General features: G+C 42.2%; 1 protein-coding gene across 6 annotated transcripts in view; it reads left to right on the top strand.

The window, feature by feature from the left end:
* The window catches only part of Pcbd2 (pterin-4 alpha-carbinolamine dehydratase 2), a 46,749-nt gene that overhangs the window by 1,891 nt on the left and 25,696 nt on the right, over nucleotides 1–19,162 (top strand). For 4 of the 6 annotated variants that reach the window (XM_040272839.2, XM_021731604.3, XM_078049014.1 and 1 more), the window contains exon 2: nucleotides 2,549–2,680. In XM_040272839.2, the coding sequence (XP_040128773.1) occupies nucleotides 2,594–2,680 (87 nt within the window). In that variant the 5' untranslated portion in view covers nucleotides 2,549–2,593. Of the gene's footprint in view, nucleotides 1–2,548; nucleotides 2,681–3,298; nucleotides 3,585–15,791; nucleotides 15,822–19,162 lie in introns of those variants that run through there. The other 2 variants (XM_040272840.2, XM_078049019.1) reach the window with 2 other exon arrangements.

Raw genomic sequence — 19,162 nt, 5'->3', positions numbered from 1 at the left:
GTTTTCTTCACCAACTATGCAGTGTGGACACAGATTCTGATTCTTTTCTAAAATTCTGAGTTGACTTAAAATAGTTATCTTCAATAGAAATTTTAGATTAATTTCTGTGGTAGACCTTAGTGTGAAAATTTTCAGAACTCGGTATAAGACTAATGGATAGCTCTTTTGGCTGTTAATAGTAAATGCTTTTTCAGCAACAGAACTTCAAATGTTTTTTGTTGAAGAGATATTCTAGTTTTTCCCTTTTGTTAGTTGTGGGGAAGTGTAGCAAGGAAGAAAAACTAGAAAGTTTGTTCATTACCTCCTTTTTTCCTCTTTTCAGGGATGTTTTACTACTGAGCTATATCCCCCCCCACCTTTTTTAGGTATTTTAGATACTTGTTGTTCCATATTCATGCATGCACACAGTGTAGTTGGAAACAATACCTTTATTTATTTATTTATTTATTTTTATGTGGTGCTGAGGACTGAACTCAGTGCCTCGTAGTTGCTAGGCAAGCGCTCTACCCCTGAGCCACAACCACAGCCCCCCCCCATCATTGTTATTTTTTATTTTGAGACAGTCTCACTAAGTTATTCAGGGCTTCCCTTAATTGCTGAGGCTGGCCTCGAATTTTTGATACTCCTGCCTCAGCCTCCCAAGTCGAAGGGATTATGGGTATGAATCACCATACCTGGCAAAACAGTATTAACTATATTAATATCAGTGATAAAAGATTTTAGGATTTTAGAAGTGGGCATGAGTTGCAGCTTCATGGCAGAGAATCTGGAGAATCCCCAGTTGTCCTTTGATGACAAGTGTTCAACATTAGTTCAGACTTTCTGAGTGCCAGTCTCTCACCTGAACCTACAGTAGCTCTGCAAGTAGGTGAGGCATAAGATATTGGTTGGCACTTATACTGGAGTGAGAACCTAACCTTCTCTCTGGCCATGATTTTTTTTTTTTTGGTACTAGGGATTGAATCTAGGGACACTTAACTACTGAGCCACATCCCCAGACCTTTTTGTATTTTATTTAGAGCCTGGGTCTTACCAAGTTGCTTAGAGTCTTGATAAGTTGCTGAGAGTGCCTCAACCTCCTGAGTGGCTGGGATTATGTGCATGTGCCACTGTGCCTGGCGAGGTTTAGAGGGTTTTTTAAAAAAAATTTTTTTGTGTGTTATAGATGGACAGAATGCCCTTTTTTTTTAATATTTATTTTTTAGTGCTCGGTGGACACAACATCTTTGTTGGTACGTGGTGCTGAGGATCGAACCCGGGCCGCACGCATGCCAGAGGAGCGCGCTACCGAATGAGCCACATTCCCAGCCCCTGCCCTTTTTTATTTGTTTATTTTTATATGGTGCTGAGGAACCCAGTGCCTCACACATGCTAGGCAAGTGCTCTGCCACTGAGCTACAGCCCCAGCCTGAAGGTTAGAGTTTTTAAAGTTAAAAAGCAAATGTCATAGGAAATGTGGGCACATTTACCAAAGAACCTGGATTTGTGAATGTTATCACCAGGGGGTGAAGGCGCAAGGTGGGTTGTACACCCCTGTGCTTTGGACTGGATAGTACTCTGGACAAACTCTGGAGGGAGTTTTTCTTTTCTTTTTCTTTTTTCTTTTTTACCATGTCTTTTTATATTTTATTTTTAGTTTTAGTTTTAAGTGGACACAATATCTTTATTTTACATTTATGTGGTGTTGAGGATAGAACCCAGTGCCTCATGCATGCTAGGCGACCTCTGTACTACTGAGCCACAATCCCAGGCCCTTTACCATGTTTTTTTAAATTGGTGCATTAGAGTTGAACATACTTATGGGATTTATTGTTCCATATTCATGCATGCACACAGTACAGTATAACAGTATGATTTGGCCAGTATCATTCCTGGAAGTTTTTTGTACTGGTGCTCTGAGGAAAGGATTTCATAAATGTACTCTATTAAGACAAGGTCTTTTTTATTTATAGTAGAGGGTCTGTGGACCCCAGAAGTTATTATATCAAAATTCTATGTAAATGTACATTGGTTTTTCCCTCTGGGGATTGGTTTTTATCAGAGGTAAAAGGGATTATTAATCAAAAATAGTTACAACCCATATGACTAGTTGATGAAGGCTACCAGGTGACAGGGGACCCTCCTGAAGAGCACTAAGACAGGAGTTCAGAGCTTTGAGTTCTACCTGGTCCTGCCAATGGATTTGCAGAATTTCCTTCAGTGGGTGTTCTTACCTCAGTTTCCCAACTCCTGAAATTCTGAAACGGTCTCTGGAGGCCAGTGGCAGTGGTCAGTCTCAGGGACGTCTATAAGAAACGAGAGTTGTCAAAATGTGAAGTTTGAGGCAGGAGTAAGGGGCGGGAGAGCCATACTAAGGAGGCAGCTTATTTTGTATAGAGCTGGTCTTGCTTTTGTCTGGGTTTTTTGAGAACAAAGAAGTGAAAGCTGGTTAGAATTTGTTGCCCTTGAGACTTTTCTACATCTGTTCTTAAGGTAGAGAGCTATGAGTTTATTTAAAGAGTTTAATAAACCTCTACATTTTCAGATATGAAATGTGTTCTCTTTGTAGTCTTCAGATGCCCAGTTGTTGGCAGCAGAGGAGAGGAACCAAGTTATGCTTGACCTCAAAGCAGCAGGATGGTCGGAATTAAGTGAGCGGGATGCCATCTACAAGGAGTTTTCCTTCAAAAATTTTAATCAGGTAATTATAAATTCTGGTTAGCGTCACCGCAGGCTGTAACTCTTTTGCTTACTACTAATTGTCTGGTCCCATGTGGACCCAGGATGCACATCCTCTCTTAAGAGCTGGGGAATATGGCTTTGTAGGTAAGTGTTCCTGGGTTCAATCCTTAGTATCTGCCCTCCAAAAAAAAAAAAAAAAAAAAAAGAAGAAAAAAAAGAAAAGAAAAAAAAGAAAAGAAAAGAAAAAAAAAAAAAGAATTCAGTGTTAGAGGGCATCCTTCCAGGTAAAAATTACCTCTTCTGGGGGAAGAGGTAATTTCTATTATTTGGAAAATCAAATTCTGAAACCACTGTTGATGTGATTAGGTGTTGGATAGTATATTTAGTTTTGGAATTTTAAATAACCTTTAAAGAGGGTGTGAAATTTTTATATTTATCAGAAAGGGGCATGAATAAGACCAATTGAGAAATATTCACCTGGGCTGGGAATGTGGCTCAAGCGGTAATGCGCTCCCCTGGCATGCGTGGGGCACTGGGTTCGATCCTCAGCATCACATAAAAATAAAATAAAGATGTTGTGTCCACCAAAAACTGAAAAATAAATATAAAAAATTCTCTCTCTCTTAAAAAAAAAAAAAAGAGAAACATACACCTGTTGGGCTGATTACCTTTCCTTTTCCTGGGTAGTTTTGGTTCTTCCTGTAGTTGTGTTTCTGCCTCTAAGTCATCTCCTAAGCTGTACCCTCTTTCCTAATTGGCCCATTTTCCTCAAGCCCAGTAGCCAATCCTTGAATCTTTTCTTAAAACCTGACCTCCCTCTTGGAGACTCAACAAAGTAACTGTTCCATTTAGGTCCCACCCTGCTTAGAGAGTCATCTCCCATGACTTACCCTTCAATTATTATTCTGCTGCATTTATATAAGGTAAATGCTTTTGACTATTTCGTGTTTGTTCAGTTAGTTTGGTAATCCTTTGGACAGATTTATTGTTTTTATTTATATTAGGTGTCAGCAACTAGAAGTCAGAGACCGTGTTTGTTTAAATAACTCTCTATTGTACCTAGCACAGTTCTTGGTACAAACAGGCATTTGATAAATGCAGACATTGATTGTAGTGTTTGCTAGTTTCTAGAAGGGTGTGTGAGGACCAGATTTCCACCAAAGAAACCCTCGGCATGTTTTCCTAGTAAATGCCGTTGGCTCCACCGAGCTGCCTGCCCTATTCTGTTCTCCATCCATCTGGCTGCCAGCCATCTGCTCTGAGTCCTCAACTCCTGAGGAAACCTGGACCAAGCAGGCTCCCTGTCCCTGCTGCCCCACGTGCTCGACAGCTCTTGTCAGGGGCTTAGCACTCTGTGGCTGGTGGCAAGGAATCCCATTGGTACAGTAAGCTTGTGTATAAGCTCTAGGTAGCATTTTCCAAGCTTATTAAAATTCTTACATGTGTACAGCTTGACTTCTTTAAGCCCGGGCTAATTTATTGGGCTTGAACATGTGGCTTAAAGTACTTGAGTGGTGTTGCCTCAGGCCCTGCCCATGAGTCAGTCCTCCAGCACCACTCCAACCTTGCACTCTGGACCACTTTCAGAAATGGGGGAAGGGAAGCTTTCAGGGCATCCCTGATTAACTAATATTATTCACTGGGACATTTCATTAACTAGGCCCCCCCCACCTTCACTCAGCTTTTAGGAAACAGAAGACCATAGATACTAAGAAAATCAGCTGGTGTCAGAGAATGTATTCAGAGAACCAGCACTGACATTATATCCTGGGTCAATTTTCCAGCAGTCTGCTGTGACTTTTCCTGTAATGGCACTGATGTCATGACAACTGTCACTGCAGTCCAGCCAAAGACAACCAAGAGCACACGTCTAGTTGAACAAGTTGGCTTTATTGCTCATTGCAGCAAAGGAGAGCACACCCTATAGGGAACCATGGGCATCTCAGGAAGACAGTGTGTTGCAAAGACTTGTGACGGGATTTGGGCTTGTGCTAAGTGTTTTTGGAGAGTGCTGAAGGAATCAGGACTTTGCTCTGAATTGGATATTGCCTGGAAAGAGACAATTCTGTGATTCAGTATTTTAATGAACCTTACCTAAGGGACAACAGACTAAGGTTGGGCCAAAGCTGAAACTGGAAAAGAAGCAGTAGTTCCTCATTAGCTGGGAAAGTGGGGGTGTTTCATGTTTTGTGGCTTGGATAGCATTCCTGTTTTGTCTGTGTTCAGATGTCATTACAGAATGGTCTATTTATTTTTTTATTTTTTATTTTTTTTAGTTGTAGATGGACACAATACCTTTATTTTGTTTATTTTTATGTGGTGCCAGGGATCGAATCCAGTGCCTCACACATGCTAGCATGCACTCTACTACTGAGTCACAACCCCGGCCCCCAGAATGGTCTATTTTTGATCCATCATGGTTGCAGAGTGGCTCTGTTGATGTTGTGTTCAACAGGAGAGCACCAAGGCCCCTTCCTATTCCCAGGCCAGCTCCCCACACCAGGAGCTGCTTGGCTCCTGCTTACAACCCATGAGTAGGGTAGTGACTCCCTGGCACTGACAGATCCTCATTCATCTTTTGGAAAAGCCACTGTCTTTTGTTTTTTCTTTTTTAAAGAGAGAGAGAGAGAGAGAGAGAGAGAGAGAGAGAGAGAGAGAGAGAGAGAGAGAGGAAGAGAGGGAGAGAGGGAGAGAGAGAATTTTAAAAAATATTTATTTTTCAGTTTTCGGTGGACATAACATCTTTATTTTATTTGTACGTGGTGCTGAGGATCAAACCCAGCATCCTGCGCATGCCAGGCGAGTGCGCTACCACTTGAGCCACATCCCCAGCCTGCCACTATCTTTTTTTTTTCTAGCAACAACATAATGTTAAAATAGAATGGTATAAATTAAAAAAAAAAAAGATTTCTCATTATAACTACTTTTATTTTTTCCATTTTCTTCTAGTCATTCTCTGTAGGTATAATTTACTCACAATGTAACAGTTGTATGTGCAGGTAAATTTTTTAAAAAATTAATTAATTTACCAAATATTTGTTAAGCATCTTTTTCTCTGTGCTGGGCATTCTTCTAAGCTCATGTGGCTTATATTTCAGTGGGGAAGATAGATAATAAGTAGATAATGCAATAACACCTCATAGGTGGCATGAAGAAGAATTATGTGGGAGATTGGAATAGAAGGTGAAGGGGGAGACCCTTTTTGAGATAGAATAGTCTGAAGTGGTCTCTCTGGGTGGAGATGTGTGATGCCTGAGTAGAGCTGTGGGTGTCGCTCAGTGGTAGAGTACTTGCCTAGAAAGTGCAAGGCCCTGGGCACCACCACCAAAAAAGAAAAAAAAATCTTGCTGATAGACTGGAAATATTTCAAGGATAACCTCAGGGTGTGGGTTCAAGCTGTAGGGTGAAGGATGGTGGCATTAGTGCCACTTACTGAGCTGTGAAGACAGGGCATGGGGGAGGGGAGTAGGGAATGAACCTTGCTTGGGCACTTCAGGTTTGAGAGGAGGTCATCCAAGTGGAGAAATCAGGTTAGCAGGTGGATATATGGCATCAGGGGTCAGGCTGGAGAGACCAGTGTGAGCATTTCCAGAGGGGTAACTGTGAGAACACAGGACTGGATGGGCAATGCAGGCCTGGGGGTGGTGTGTGCATTGTCATAGGAAAGCAGGAAGAGTGACGGGTACTGAAGGAGGTAGATGGGTAGTCAGTGAATGCGGAAGGGAGGCGTGTTGGAGGTCTGGGGAGAGAGTGGGAGAAATGGTCATCTTGGAGACTAAGATGGTGAATTCTCTGGGGAGGTGTAGCCAGTTCTTAGTGTCTCTTCAGAGTTTGGTCACATATTTAAAGTGAAGATTTTGTTTTTCTAGGCACATTTAGCTGCGTAGACACAGGCTTGGAGTAGGTGTGGAGTTGGGCTGAAGGAAAACTGAACATTTGTCAAATAGGAAACAGGAGCAAAGTCAGGGAGGTTGGGGAGGGTGTGTGCAAGGGAGGGATTAAAACATTGGTCCTTGGAGTTCGGGCTGGTGAGGAAGTGCAACTATGACAGGGAGTGTCATTTGATATAATCTTTTTGGAGGGCAAGTGGGCAATGGCTGCCAACCTTTTTTGTTTGTTCATTTTTGTTTTTAGTGGTGCTAGGGATCAGACTCAGGGCCTCACACATGCTAGGCAGGGATTCTACCACTGAGCCACACTACCAGCCCCCACGCCTGTCAACTTTTAAAATCTACACGCCTATGGTCCTAACCTAGGAATATGTCTTCTAGGTACAGTCCCTGTGTGTATGCAAATTGGGTAGGTGAGGGTGACCATTGAAACCCTGGGCCTATTTCTGTGTGTGTGTGAGAGCAGGCATTTGTGTGTTCACATGTGCACTGTGGTAAGGCTGCATCTCCCTCGCTACAGCCCTGCCCTCAGCAGGAGTTGGGGAGGCCTGCTGTGTTCCATGTGCCTCTAACGATGGTACCCCATCTTTGCTGAACATATGGATAAAATATATTCTTTTGCACAGTAGGTTATGAAAATTTTCAGTTCTTTGCAGTCTTCATTTTGCTTTCACTAAAATCTTTAGGAGTAGGGGCTGGGGCTGTAGCTCAGTGGCAGAGCATGTTTGAGCCACTGGGTTCAATCGTTAGTACCACATTAACAAAATAAATAAATAAAATAAAGGCACGCTGTCCATCGAAAACTACAAAAATTAAAAAAAAAATTCAGGAGTTAAGATTACACTTGGTTGGACATTATAATTTTTAAATGATTTGCTTATGTAGTATTTGTAAATTGGTATCACAAGTTTGCATCTGTCTTTATTTCTTTTATTATTTTAGAAAGCAACTGTACATTTTAGGAACATTTTCAGGGGCCCTGGATGGAAACCTGTTTCTCAGAGCTTTGGCCTTTTTCTCATTTTATTATAGTGATAGAGCCAGAAAAATATGTTTGACCTTCTTTTTTCTCAGAGGTTTTACCAAGATATGGTTGATTTCACATAACCCAAGTTTATTTGGTAGCTCAAATGGGGACAAATCTGAGATGATAAATGTGAAAATCCCGAAGGGATTCTCTCAGCATAGGTAGATGAAGTAGCCATGGGTGTGGATTGCTGTTGACCTCTGCAGTGTGCACAGGGTCTGCAGTGCTTCGTGGGTTGATGGGCAGTGTGATGGTGACAGATGGTGACACTTTGAGAGTAGACAACATGACAGTGTTGGGACTTGAGGCAGAGAATTTCCATACTCGAGTGCTTGGTCTCAGACAGGGTGGGGTTGGCATTTGTAAAGGAGCTTGACTTTCCTTTTCTATTCGTGTAGACATAAGGAGGGAGAGGTCTGTAACTGACATATAAACTTATTCTTGGGTGTTTGGCAACTGCAGGGTGTCTGCACTGAAAGAACAAAATGTTAGAAATGTGGGTGTGAGTGTCCCATAAAGATAAATTTTGTTGTGTATTGTCATGTACAGGGATAAACGGGAAGCTTACAAAATCAGGACGGTTTCAGCTTTACAAGTAGGTGCAGAAGGTGAGGCTCTGGAACTCAGGAAACAGCAACTCCAGATACCAGCAGGTGGAGCCCTCCAGGGCAGGAGCCTAGCCTGGCCAGCTGCCATTCGCACCCCCTGGGCAAGCTGTCTCATTTCCACACTACTGGGTACCTGGGACCACCCTTGTTGGGCAGGGAAACTAGCTCAGTATCAGGAGTAGGTAAGCAGCCATGACTGGGCACTGGATTTGGTTTGGTACCTTTTGGGAAGGACTCTGGGTGGAGGCTACAAGGAGTTTCCTACTGGTAATGGAGAGGGCCCACGCTCTGTGAGGAGGGGCTCCAGTTCCCTGTACTCCTGGAACCTTGTCTTTCCTTCCCGAGGGGCTGCTGGGTGTCTGACATTGACTCCTATGAACTGGCTAGTACTCTGCCAGCTTTCGCCTCCGAAGCGGGCACCTGGTTCAGTTTAACAGCTTGTCCAAGTGTAGTACCTTTTGCAAGGCAAGGCCCAAGCTTTATTTGTTCTCCATCTTGTTCATCACATTCACATTTGTAACTGCTGCCATTGAAAGACTTCTGGAGTGGTGTGGGAGTGAGGAGGAGCCTCCTGAATGTCTTGTTAGCATGGCTGTGGCTGCGTGGTAGTGGTCTGTGCACCTCACAGTGGTAGCACCACACGTGGCTTTGGGGGTTTATAAAATGTTTCTCTTCCTGTGCCCAGAGAGACTCTTGCCTTAGAGCAGTTGAAGGTTACTGTTGCTGACTTTATAAAAATGTTTTATTGAGGGACTTGATAATAGGCTTATGGTTAACATTTTGAAATGTTTAGTGAAGTCAGATACCAGAAGAAAGACAGATGATACCAGAAGAAAGACAACCATTAATGAATCTCAACAACCCTCCACAGGCTTTTGGAGGAGGTCTCAGCCAACTCTCATTGTGAACGAATTAGTTTGGGTTTTATTATTGTTTGTTGTGCACATCACAGTTATGAGTCAGCAGTGTACCTGAGCAGTCTTGGAAGAGGTATTTTGCCTGTGGAGGGTAGGGAAGCAATTCCGGAGAGGAGGTGCCCAAGACTTGGGCATGGTGTAGATTAGAAAGTGCCATTTGCTTAAGGTATGGGCTGATGTTTATGTGTCTGGGAGCAGGTAAAGTGAAAACTCATGTGGCTATTACATACAGTAGCCTACATTTAATATGTGCTTACTGATGGGCTTTGTAACCGTAGCAGACAGGAAACCTGAGAAAGTGTCCATGGTTTTCCTTGGAATGGAGAGTAGAGATGAGTGTGTTTTTTTTTTTTTTTTTTTTTAAAGAGAGAGTGAGAGAGAGAGGGGGACAGAGAGAGAGAGAATTTTAACATTTATTTATTTTTTCTTAGTTCTCGGCGGACACAACATCTTTGTTGGTATGTGGTGCTGCTGAGGATCGAACCCGGGCCGCACGCATGCTAGGCGAGCGCGCTACCGCTTGAGCCACATCCCCAGCCCCGAGATGAGTGTGTTTTAACACACATTACCTAGACTTGGAAAAGATAACCAAAATATCTGTGTGGTATTCATCTTGGCATTCACTCTGGAGTTCTTTCTGAAGTCCTGGGGAGCCCTAGGTGGGACTGTGTTGATGATATCACATGGTGGCCAAAACATCAGTGTCGGTGTCCACCCAGGTGGGGAAACTAGAGCCTAGAAGTTTTGCTTCTGCTGGATGTGCCATACAATTGGCTTAAACCTGATATGTATTTGTAAAAGCATATGCAGTGATAGACAAGAGAAATGTAAAACAGGTGTCAACAATGCAAATATGATGCCACACTGCAGTGAGAAAACACTGTGGTCATTACACCACCCTTTAATAAAAACGGACTTTTAACTGCATCGGTCTTTCTTAGTCGTGTAGTAAATCTTCTGTTTACAGAACTTAGCCTGAGTATTTTGTAAAAGTCAAACAGCCAAGACATATAATTTCCTCAACAGTCTTTGTCTTGCCTTTTTACAGATGGCGTAAAATCAGGTGTGTAAAAAATAAAAAAGCAGTTTGAGCTGACGTGAAAGGTATTTCAGATTTATGCTTTGCAGATGATATTGGTATGATTGATGCATTCATTGCTTTTTTATTGCTTTTCACAGATAATGTACATAATGCATGGAAAGTGTTGTGATTTTAAATCTTTGCCAGGTTTAGACTGTGAATATCAACAGATGTTATCATATAAGTACCATAATTATTATAAAATAAAAAATTTGTCATGAAATGCATTGACATAAATTTCATTTATGTAAATTGCTTTCATTAGTATAAAACCTTAGCGTAGCTGTTAGGGTTTGTGAAGCACTTTAGATGAGATTAACTTGGTATAAAGTGGTCACAAATGCGTTGCTTTAAATTTAACTGACAAGAAAATAACGCTCAAGAGTTAGGAAATTACTGAGGCATTTGTTTCCAGCCCACATTGCTGGTACCGCTTAAATAGGTTGAATATGAATTAATAACAAGGGACTGCCAGTTCAATAATTGCAGAAAATAATTGGAAGGAGACCTTAAATAATAAAAGTATTGCGGTCTTGCTCTTTTTCATTCTGTTTCTGTTTTTCTTTGGTGTGCCTGCTCGCTGCTTCAGTATAGCCATCATCAGTGGCATTTAGGTTTGCACTGTAAGTTTTGGTGCATTCAAACTGTTCAAAGAAATATGCATTCAGATGCTTCAGAATATGGATGTTGGGTGCTTATGCGGAGGCTGTGTTAGCTACTCAGGGTTCTTGGTTGCACTCACATTCTGGTGGCTGAATAGTCGCCAGTTGCTGACTGTTCTCAGGAGGGATTTGGTCCAACTGTGTGGACAGGTGGGTGAGGTCCTTTTCCCCTGGCTCTGAGCTTTCTGTGTTCTGCTCTTTTTTTGTGTGTCCTTTTAAATAAAACAGCATAACAGCCTCTCCTCTGTGTGGCAGTTAACTCACCATCATATTATATTGCCCTTGTGATCTAGGCACACTCATGGGCATTCTAACTCATTCACAGAATTTTACAGGACAGCACTGAACCAGACAGAGACCATAGGATTGCTTGTGGTCACACTGGCTCATGTCGCAGTTAGCAGGTGCCAGACTCACATACTGGTTCTGGTAACAACACTTTTATCTTACTGTGATATAGAAAGCTTTTGTTGTTGTTGTTGTTGTTTTTATTTTTTAGGAGATATGTTGTTTTCCAAGGATTTCCTGTTGGATTACTTTCCTTCCTTAAATGAGTTTCACCTTACTTCCCTGAGGATGGGGATACTCACCAGCTGACACAAACAAAGCTGTGCTTGTTTGGGAGTAACCTAGGTATCACTGTTGAGCAACCAGAGGTCATTTAATTGTATCATTAAAATCAGTCCTATGAAAACAGCAATGCATCTAACGAATCTGTTTGCCAGTGTGCTCTTAGCCAGCAGGGCAGGATTGTGGTCTTTTGCCATACCATCCATCAAACTAGCTTCAAATACTCTGCCCTTGCCATTGCAGTCCTGGCTGTGGACACATACCAGGTGTCTGGAGCCACCCCAGCTGGGCAGGCCGGGAACCGCATGGTCTGGCTTTGTCCAGCTTAGTGAGCACTGCAAGGCACTTGAATTGGCAGCTGCCAAGAGACCGGCACCGTCCAGCCCAAGGTGTGGAAGGAAGAAGATGCAAAAGAACTATGTGGTTCTGTCTCTGCCTACAAGAGCTCCCAGTTTTGCTGGGGAGGTGGTGCATCTAAATTTTACAAGGCGGTTTAGTTTTTCAAGTTGCTCTATTAATCAGCACTAAAATGTGAAGTATGGGTAAGCTGAAGGAGATGTACTACAGGGTCGCTGCCTGGAGAAGGGGAGTTTTTAGTTGGTCCTTGGAGATCTGATAAGTTCTGTGAGGGAGTGTGTTGGGGAAAGGAGGGCCCTCTGTTGGTTCTGTGAGCTGGGTCCCTGGCAGGGCAGTCTCCTCCACCTTCAGCATTGCCTCAGGCTTGGGGTGTCTGAAAGCCAACACTGGCCTTTCTTTACTTCCTAAGGCCATCATCCTTTCAAGCCCTCAGACCTGAAGCTGAATTATCTCGGAGACCAGTCACCAAGAATTGCTCCATTGTTCTTCAGTGTCTTCCTAGGACTCTGCTCTGGTCAGGGTGCCCCTGCCTTCCCCTTAGAGTTCTGTCAGGACCTTTCTCACCGTCTGTCACCTTTAGATGCTCCCTGCTCCCTGCTCCCACTGGCCTGCATACCACTCTCTTGTGACTCGGTCTCTGCTCAGAAATCCCAACACATTTCTGTTGTGTTTTACAGAATATATTTCATCTTCTCAGAAGCTTTCAAAGTTGCCTGCAGTCCTGCCCTAACCCTGTCTCTCGTTACTCCTGCAGGAAGTCTCTCTCTTTTTTAAAAATTTTTTTAGTTGTTGATAGGCCTTTATTTTATTTATTTATTTTCTTTTTTTAAAAAAATATTTTTTAATTGTCAATGGATCTTTTTTATTTTATTTATTTATTTGTATATGGTGCTGGGGATCGAACTCAGGTCAGGGCCTCACACATGCCAGGCAAGTGCTCCACCACTGAGCCACAACTCCAGTCCCTATTTGCTTATTTTCATGTGGTGCTGAAGATGGAGCCCAGTGCCTCACACAAGCTAGGCAAGCGCTCTACCATCGAGCTACAACCCCAGGCCTGCAAGAAGTCTCTTTATTTACAGGTTAGAACTATAAGATACCTGAGAGGTCACCCAGAGGTCACTGACTGAAGAAGTGAGGGGCCGAAGGCAGGAGAGTACCTTGATCGAGGCCATGGAAAATTAGTGGCCCTGCTGGGACTGGGCCAAGACCCCTGGCATCTCAGTTCCATTCTTGTCTACTTTTATTCAAGCTGTTCTCCTCCCTGCCACTCCAGATCCTAGCCCATCTTGCCCCTGTCCGTCCACATTCCACCCATTTCTGTTTTTATCTATTCCCTGCTAATATACAACAACTGGGCACTCACTTTAGATGAGGCACTGTGCTGGATGCTGGGGTGCAGCAGTTTACAAGGCAGATACTGTCCCCATCTCCACAAAGCTTACAGCCTAGTGGGGGAGAGAGCATAAACAAAGAAAAAAGGAAAGTATAATCACAAGTTACGGTGAGTGCCGTGAAGGAAAATCCTAATAGCTAATGCTTAATGAACACTTAAGGACTTTACATGCATTTATTCATTTAATCCTCACAAAACTTTGTGAAGCAGGTGTTTCCCTCACTTTACAGATAAGAAAACTGATGCTTAGTCTAAGGGACTTGGCCACCATTTCACAGCTGGTAAGCATGGAGCCAGGATTGGACTCCCACTGATGCGTACCCTGGATGACCACAAGCACAGATGACCACCGCCACAAGAGCAAGGGGCACTGTGAGAGAGAGTAGTGGGGAAGCCTAATATTATTGAGGAGATATTGGAGAGACCAGTTCTGTTTGAAGGGAGCAGTCAGGGAAGGGATCAGCAAGGAAGTGATGAGCTGAGGCATTTTTTAGAAAAGACCAATCAGAGGATGTAGAAGATAGAGTGGAAGAGGCCAAAGTCAAACTAGGAGAATGCTGAGGAGGCCGTTGCATTCTTCCAGATGAGATATCACTGCTGGGGTGGACTGGGGCAGGGACAGCAAAAGCACAGAAGTACGAGGGCTGGGACTATATTTAGGAGTTCCCATGAGAAGAAACCAGAGGTAGCAGCACACTTAACTCTTATGGAAAATGCAAATACAAAGAGAATACTCAAGTTTCTCCTGACTAGGGAGGAGAGATTGGTGGGTGGTAGGGAAGAAGAGCAGAGGGTCCTGAGAATGGCTCTCAGATTTCAGGTCTGAAGGAGCTGGGTAACTGGAGATGCTAGTTACTGAGTGGAAATGTGGGAGAGGACAGGACTGGGGTGCAGGGATTTCTGTGTGGGACATTGTTAAGTGTGAGTTGCTGTGAGACATCCAAATGTCAACTTCAAGGAGGTAGTTTGATGTCTGAATCAGGAACTCAGAGGTGAGGTCTGAGTCACAGATAATGGCAGGGTCATAGGTATGTATGGAAAAAGGCTGAGATAATAGATGACGTCACTCAGGAAGAAATTATAACATGAGAAGCAGGCTCAGGACTCGGGCTGTTTAGAGACTGAAGAGAAGAAGAGGGGCTAGCAAAAGACTCAGACTTGTTAGAGGAATAAGAAAATGAAGTAAGTGTTGTACAACAGAATCCAAAAGAAGGTGGCATTTTAAAAGAAGGGAAGGGTCAGTTCTGCTGAGATGCCAGGCAAGGTGAGTACCAAGGGATGACCATTAGGTCAAACCGCATGGAGGTCTTCGGTGCCCATGGCGAGGATGGTTTTGGTGGGGCAGGTGCAGGCCATCCTGGAGGGGAAGAGGAGCTCTTTGGCTTACACAGATCCTCCCATGCCTCAGATGCTGGTTTGTTGTCTTCTTTCCTTTTAGGACTCAGTCTTTAGGTTGCTTTTTATGTGAAGTTCTTTCATCCACGTTTTGATATTAAACTTGTGAATCTTAGAGTTGAATTGATCCTATGACTATCAGAGCTGGAAAGAAGAAGGTGACCAGAAGACCCAGGGATGCAGTGAGTTGCCAGGGTGACAGTGAATCAATGGCAGAATTTGGTTGAGAGTTAGTGCACTATATCATGCAGCAGGGCAACACAGCTACTCACCTGAGTCTCTCTCACTCAGGTATAAGCACCTCAATGGCAGAGACTTGGATTGGTTGAGCTTGTGTACCTCTCCCATAGTATGCAGCTCAGCATTACCTATGTGCATTTGAATACATGGGGTCCCTTGATTTGGTTCACTGTGGGTCAGTATACTTAAGACTCGAAGGAATAAAACATTTTTCTTCTTTTTGCTTCCTACGGGTTATTACCTAAAACCTGTTCTCACTAGGGACATTTCCCACCTCCCATCTCCTTACTCCTAGTCACAGATGGTTCCTGAGTTGGCTGCTAAGTGATTGACAGGGATGAGAGGGTGGTCTCTATGCCACTGGGCACTTCCCAGAAGAATGGCTTTTCAAAGTTCTGTGTCTAGCTTTGAAGCAGTAGAAAAGGACTCGGGCCACTCCTGGCACCTCTAGTCAGTTGCCTCTAAGAAAAAGCACTCACACTTGCATTCACTCAGTATTTTCACACCACAGCCTCAGTCACCCACAGCCACAGCCACAGTCTGTTGTGAATGATGGTGTCTTGGGACTCAGGACAGGTCCTTCCAAGACTCCACGAAGGACCCACACTGGGAGGCTACCACAGGCCTGTCTACCTCATCTCTGTTAGGCACTCATTTCTGTTTCCTGACAGTTCTTTTAGTTTCATATTCTTTATTTTCTTTTCTGTGACTACTGGTGAAGCACTCTTGGCTGATTTTTCTTTCTTTCTTTTTTTTTCCTTCATTATAACTTGATGGGGTTCTGTATAGAAAAGTTAAAAATATATTGAACCTATTTGGGGAGAATTATTTATAGAAATTTTAATGTAAAAATGTTGCTTTAGATTATTCTATATATGTGACTCATTTTGTTTGTTTTGAAATGTGGTCTCTCTCTGTTGCCTAGGCTGGTCTTGAACTCCTGGGCTCAAGTGAGCTTCCTGCCTCAGTCTCCCAAGTAGTTGACTGCAGGTGTGCGACACCATGCCCAGCTACCAGGTGACAATGAATGTTGCATTATTTACCTGAAACATAGCCAGATCACTTTTCTTTATGACAGTCTGGAGAATCACAAAGTACTTTATGGATTAGTGAGTGAGTGAGGTCTACGGGGTGTCAGTAGCTTGCTGTTAGCTGCCCTGTGCAATAATATCCCAGCAGCCTTCTCTGGATGGGTGTTGGTATCCTCATTCTGCGAACAGTAGAAAAGTCAGAGAAGTTAAGGAATGAGCTCAGACTTACCAAGGAAGCAGGCAGTGGCGACATATTTTCAAGCCTTCCTATGCTAAGGTGATGGCTTTTCTTAACACAAATCTATCTTTTGAAGAATTTTAGAATAACTCAGAATGTAGACTTTAGTTTTGTTGGCGAACATCTTAGACCTCTGAATGAACAGCTTTGCTATTCCAAATTGAATGTTTTTCTACACATGGGAGGCTGTGCGTTCTTGGCATATTTTGAACAAAAAGGTAGCCAGCTACTGATAGGAATTTGACCTGAAACTTACTACAGGGTTCCCTGTGCTGGGCCTGGAAAACATTAGTTTATAGTACTCAATTGACCAGTTATCAGTCTTAAATCTATTACAGTTTGGAGGTCAGCTTCTATCGGGAGGGGAAAGTCACTTCCAGAAAAGAAGGTCTGCAAAAGGCAACTGGAAACTTTACCTGGAATAATGGAACTCTGCACAGAGAGACCCACATGTTGTGCATTGAGGGATCCATCTTTCTAAGCCACTGACTATACAGCCGTGGATACAGATGTGTACAAGAGAGGGCCATTGCAATTCAGTCTCACAGCATGATTCTCCAGTGTACATTTGAAGATATGTTCCTTACATCTTCTATTTGTTTAAAACTGCAAGCCATAAACAAGAGTCTTTAATTTTTGTGGGTTACTCATTCCCCATGGAGATCAGCCAGGCTTCTCTCTCTTACAGGAAGGATACCACCATGCTACATTTGTGTGGTACCTTCAGCTGGCTAATAAATGTTTTTTTTTTCCTGGTTGCATAATATGTCTTATAATTTAGAAAACACAGAAAGATACACTTAAAAATAATGTGATTATGTGTTTGAATATACATTGGGGTTATACTGTAGATAATTTTTAGTCAGTTTCTTTTTTCACTTCATGTGTGGTAAACATTTCTCTGAATTAGTTAAATATTTTGCCTCATGATTTTTAGTGGTGGGAGGTACATTGTATCACATTGGACAGAAAGGTCATGTGTCATTTCAGCCAGTTCTTTTATAAAGTAAGCACTGTCACAGTGGAGAGGCTTTGTGAGCCTCCCTTTTCTAACTGCTCCACATTGATGCTGTTGGTTGAGCACACAGATGTCGGGGAGCTGCCATGTCCTTCTTGCTAAAGGTCCTCAGGATGTTGATGCCCATTAAGATCAGGCATAGATCTAGTTAGTCACTTGTTCAAAAAGTAAACCGAAATCATCACCTAGATAGAATTAATCTGTTAAAGCTGAAAAAATCAAGCCCTTCAAGTTACTTGAGAAGCCCAGAAGGAAAATATTATGTTATAGGGCTTTGTAGCTACTATTCTCACAGCTTAGTGCAAGGGTGAAGGAAATATTTTCATAGAAAGGTTTCACTTTTTGAGAGTTTTTTCAGATAAAGAAGGCTTGTTTAATTCAGGAAGAGTTATTTCATAGGAAATCAAGTCTTTGTAAATCCTCTATCACATTTCCACACTTGCCAGTTATCTGGCAAATGATGGCTTTCAAATGGTTCAGGGTTTCTTAAAAGCAAACAATTTTGTGTTTTATACATATTTATCTTTATTTAAAAAATTTTAGTTGTAGGTAGTAAACTTGCACTTTCCTTTTGTATTTGTCTCTGGGTGATATTACTAGTTCCTAAACCCAGAATGGTAATTACTTGTAGTGATTTTTTTAAAAATCAGATTTACTTGGTGAAAATATTTTCTTGGTTGTGATGAATGACTCTAAAGAACTAAAAACACAGCCAGTGCTGTTGGCCAGGCGCTGGAGAGTTGCTTCTGCCTAAATATCTGTAATTATAACATCTTAGGTTACTGTGCTCAGTGGTGTCCACTCATGTCGTGTGCTTGGGAACCGTGAAAGAATTTTCTTTTCAAGTCTTAGCACATCATTTTTTCCAACATTGATCAAAGATTGGCAAACTAGTATTATATACGTAGCTAGGGTATTCATAACCGTCTTACATTCTTAATCTTTTGGCTGTTTGGTTGAAATATATCTACGCCTCTTAAATATTAAAAGCATAATATCCTTTAACCTACAACTGCAGAGTTAAAATGAATTTTATGTGAAATATTTAGTTGTGGGCCACATCTTCAGCTTTTTATATGCCACAGTGGTCTTGCTTCCCCCCCCCCTTCCATTGTCTGATAGTGAGGTCATTTTCAGTCCTCTGAGAAATTCTATTCCCAGCCAGATGCGGCTCATATATTAAAAGTAGCACCTGTGGCTAATATCACAGCAGCTTACCATAAATTTACATGGTAACTAGGATTATATCTGTCAAGACTGTTAAAAAACATCTAGATTTAATTTGATTTCCAGTATTGTAGAAGCTATCCAACATTTTGCTTCATAACTATATTTTAAAAGTTAAAAATCACTCCATTGTTAAGTTTTATAGCACTCCTAGTGCCCATTAAGTTGATTTGTTCAATGGAGGTCAGAGTAAAGCAACTTGGCTACATTAAGATCGGAAACCAACCCATTTGTGACAAATTTAGTCCTTTCGTGTGAATCTTCTCAACGTCTCTGCGCTGATTGGATTCAGGTGTAGCTTATGTCAGTAGCATTTAACCTCAAAAGAATGAGCGGTGTGATTGGATTGTTGTAAATTATGAAGCATTTTGCCTTGGGTTGTTTAAGTGTGACTGTTGACTCTGCAGCCCATGCTCCACTGCATCTTCCTATCCTGCAGTGGTATGTTTTAAAGACAACTCAGAAAATTGGGGGCCCATGTGCTTATCCCTTTCCCTCCTTTATGTGACCCTTCCTAAACTGCCCTAGTCCCCATTATCCTTTGAGTCATCTCCCACGTGTTATGATTTGCACACCTGCAGTTATAAAATTATTTTGGAGTGTCATTATATCATGTTGTTCATCAACTTTCCAGCATTTATGAATACAATAACGATTCACTGTAAATCAAAATAATTTACAAGTAACAGAGAATGTGCTCCTACAAATAAGCATTGAATGATCAATTTCTGTGGTGTCCTCCCATTTCAGATGGTTTCTTGAAAAGAAACTGGTAACGTATTTCTTTGTATTTGCAAAAAATTGATTCATAGACCAGAACTGAATTAAAGATTAAATTCAACCT

Source organism: Ictidomys tridecemlineatus, chromosome 1, assembly GCF_052094955.1.
Source record: "Ictidomys tridecemlineatus isolate mIctTri1 chromosome 1, mIctTri1.hap1, whole genome shotgun sequence".
Taxonomy (NCBI): Eukaryota; Metazoa; Chordata; class Mammalia; order Rodentia; family Sciuridae; genus Ictidomys; species Ictidomys tridecemlineatus.
Note: the sequence above shows the minus strand (reverse complement) of the source record. Positions and strands in the feature narration are given on the sequence as shown.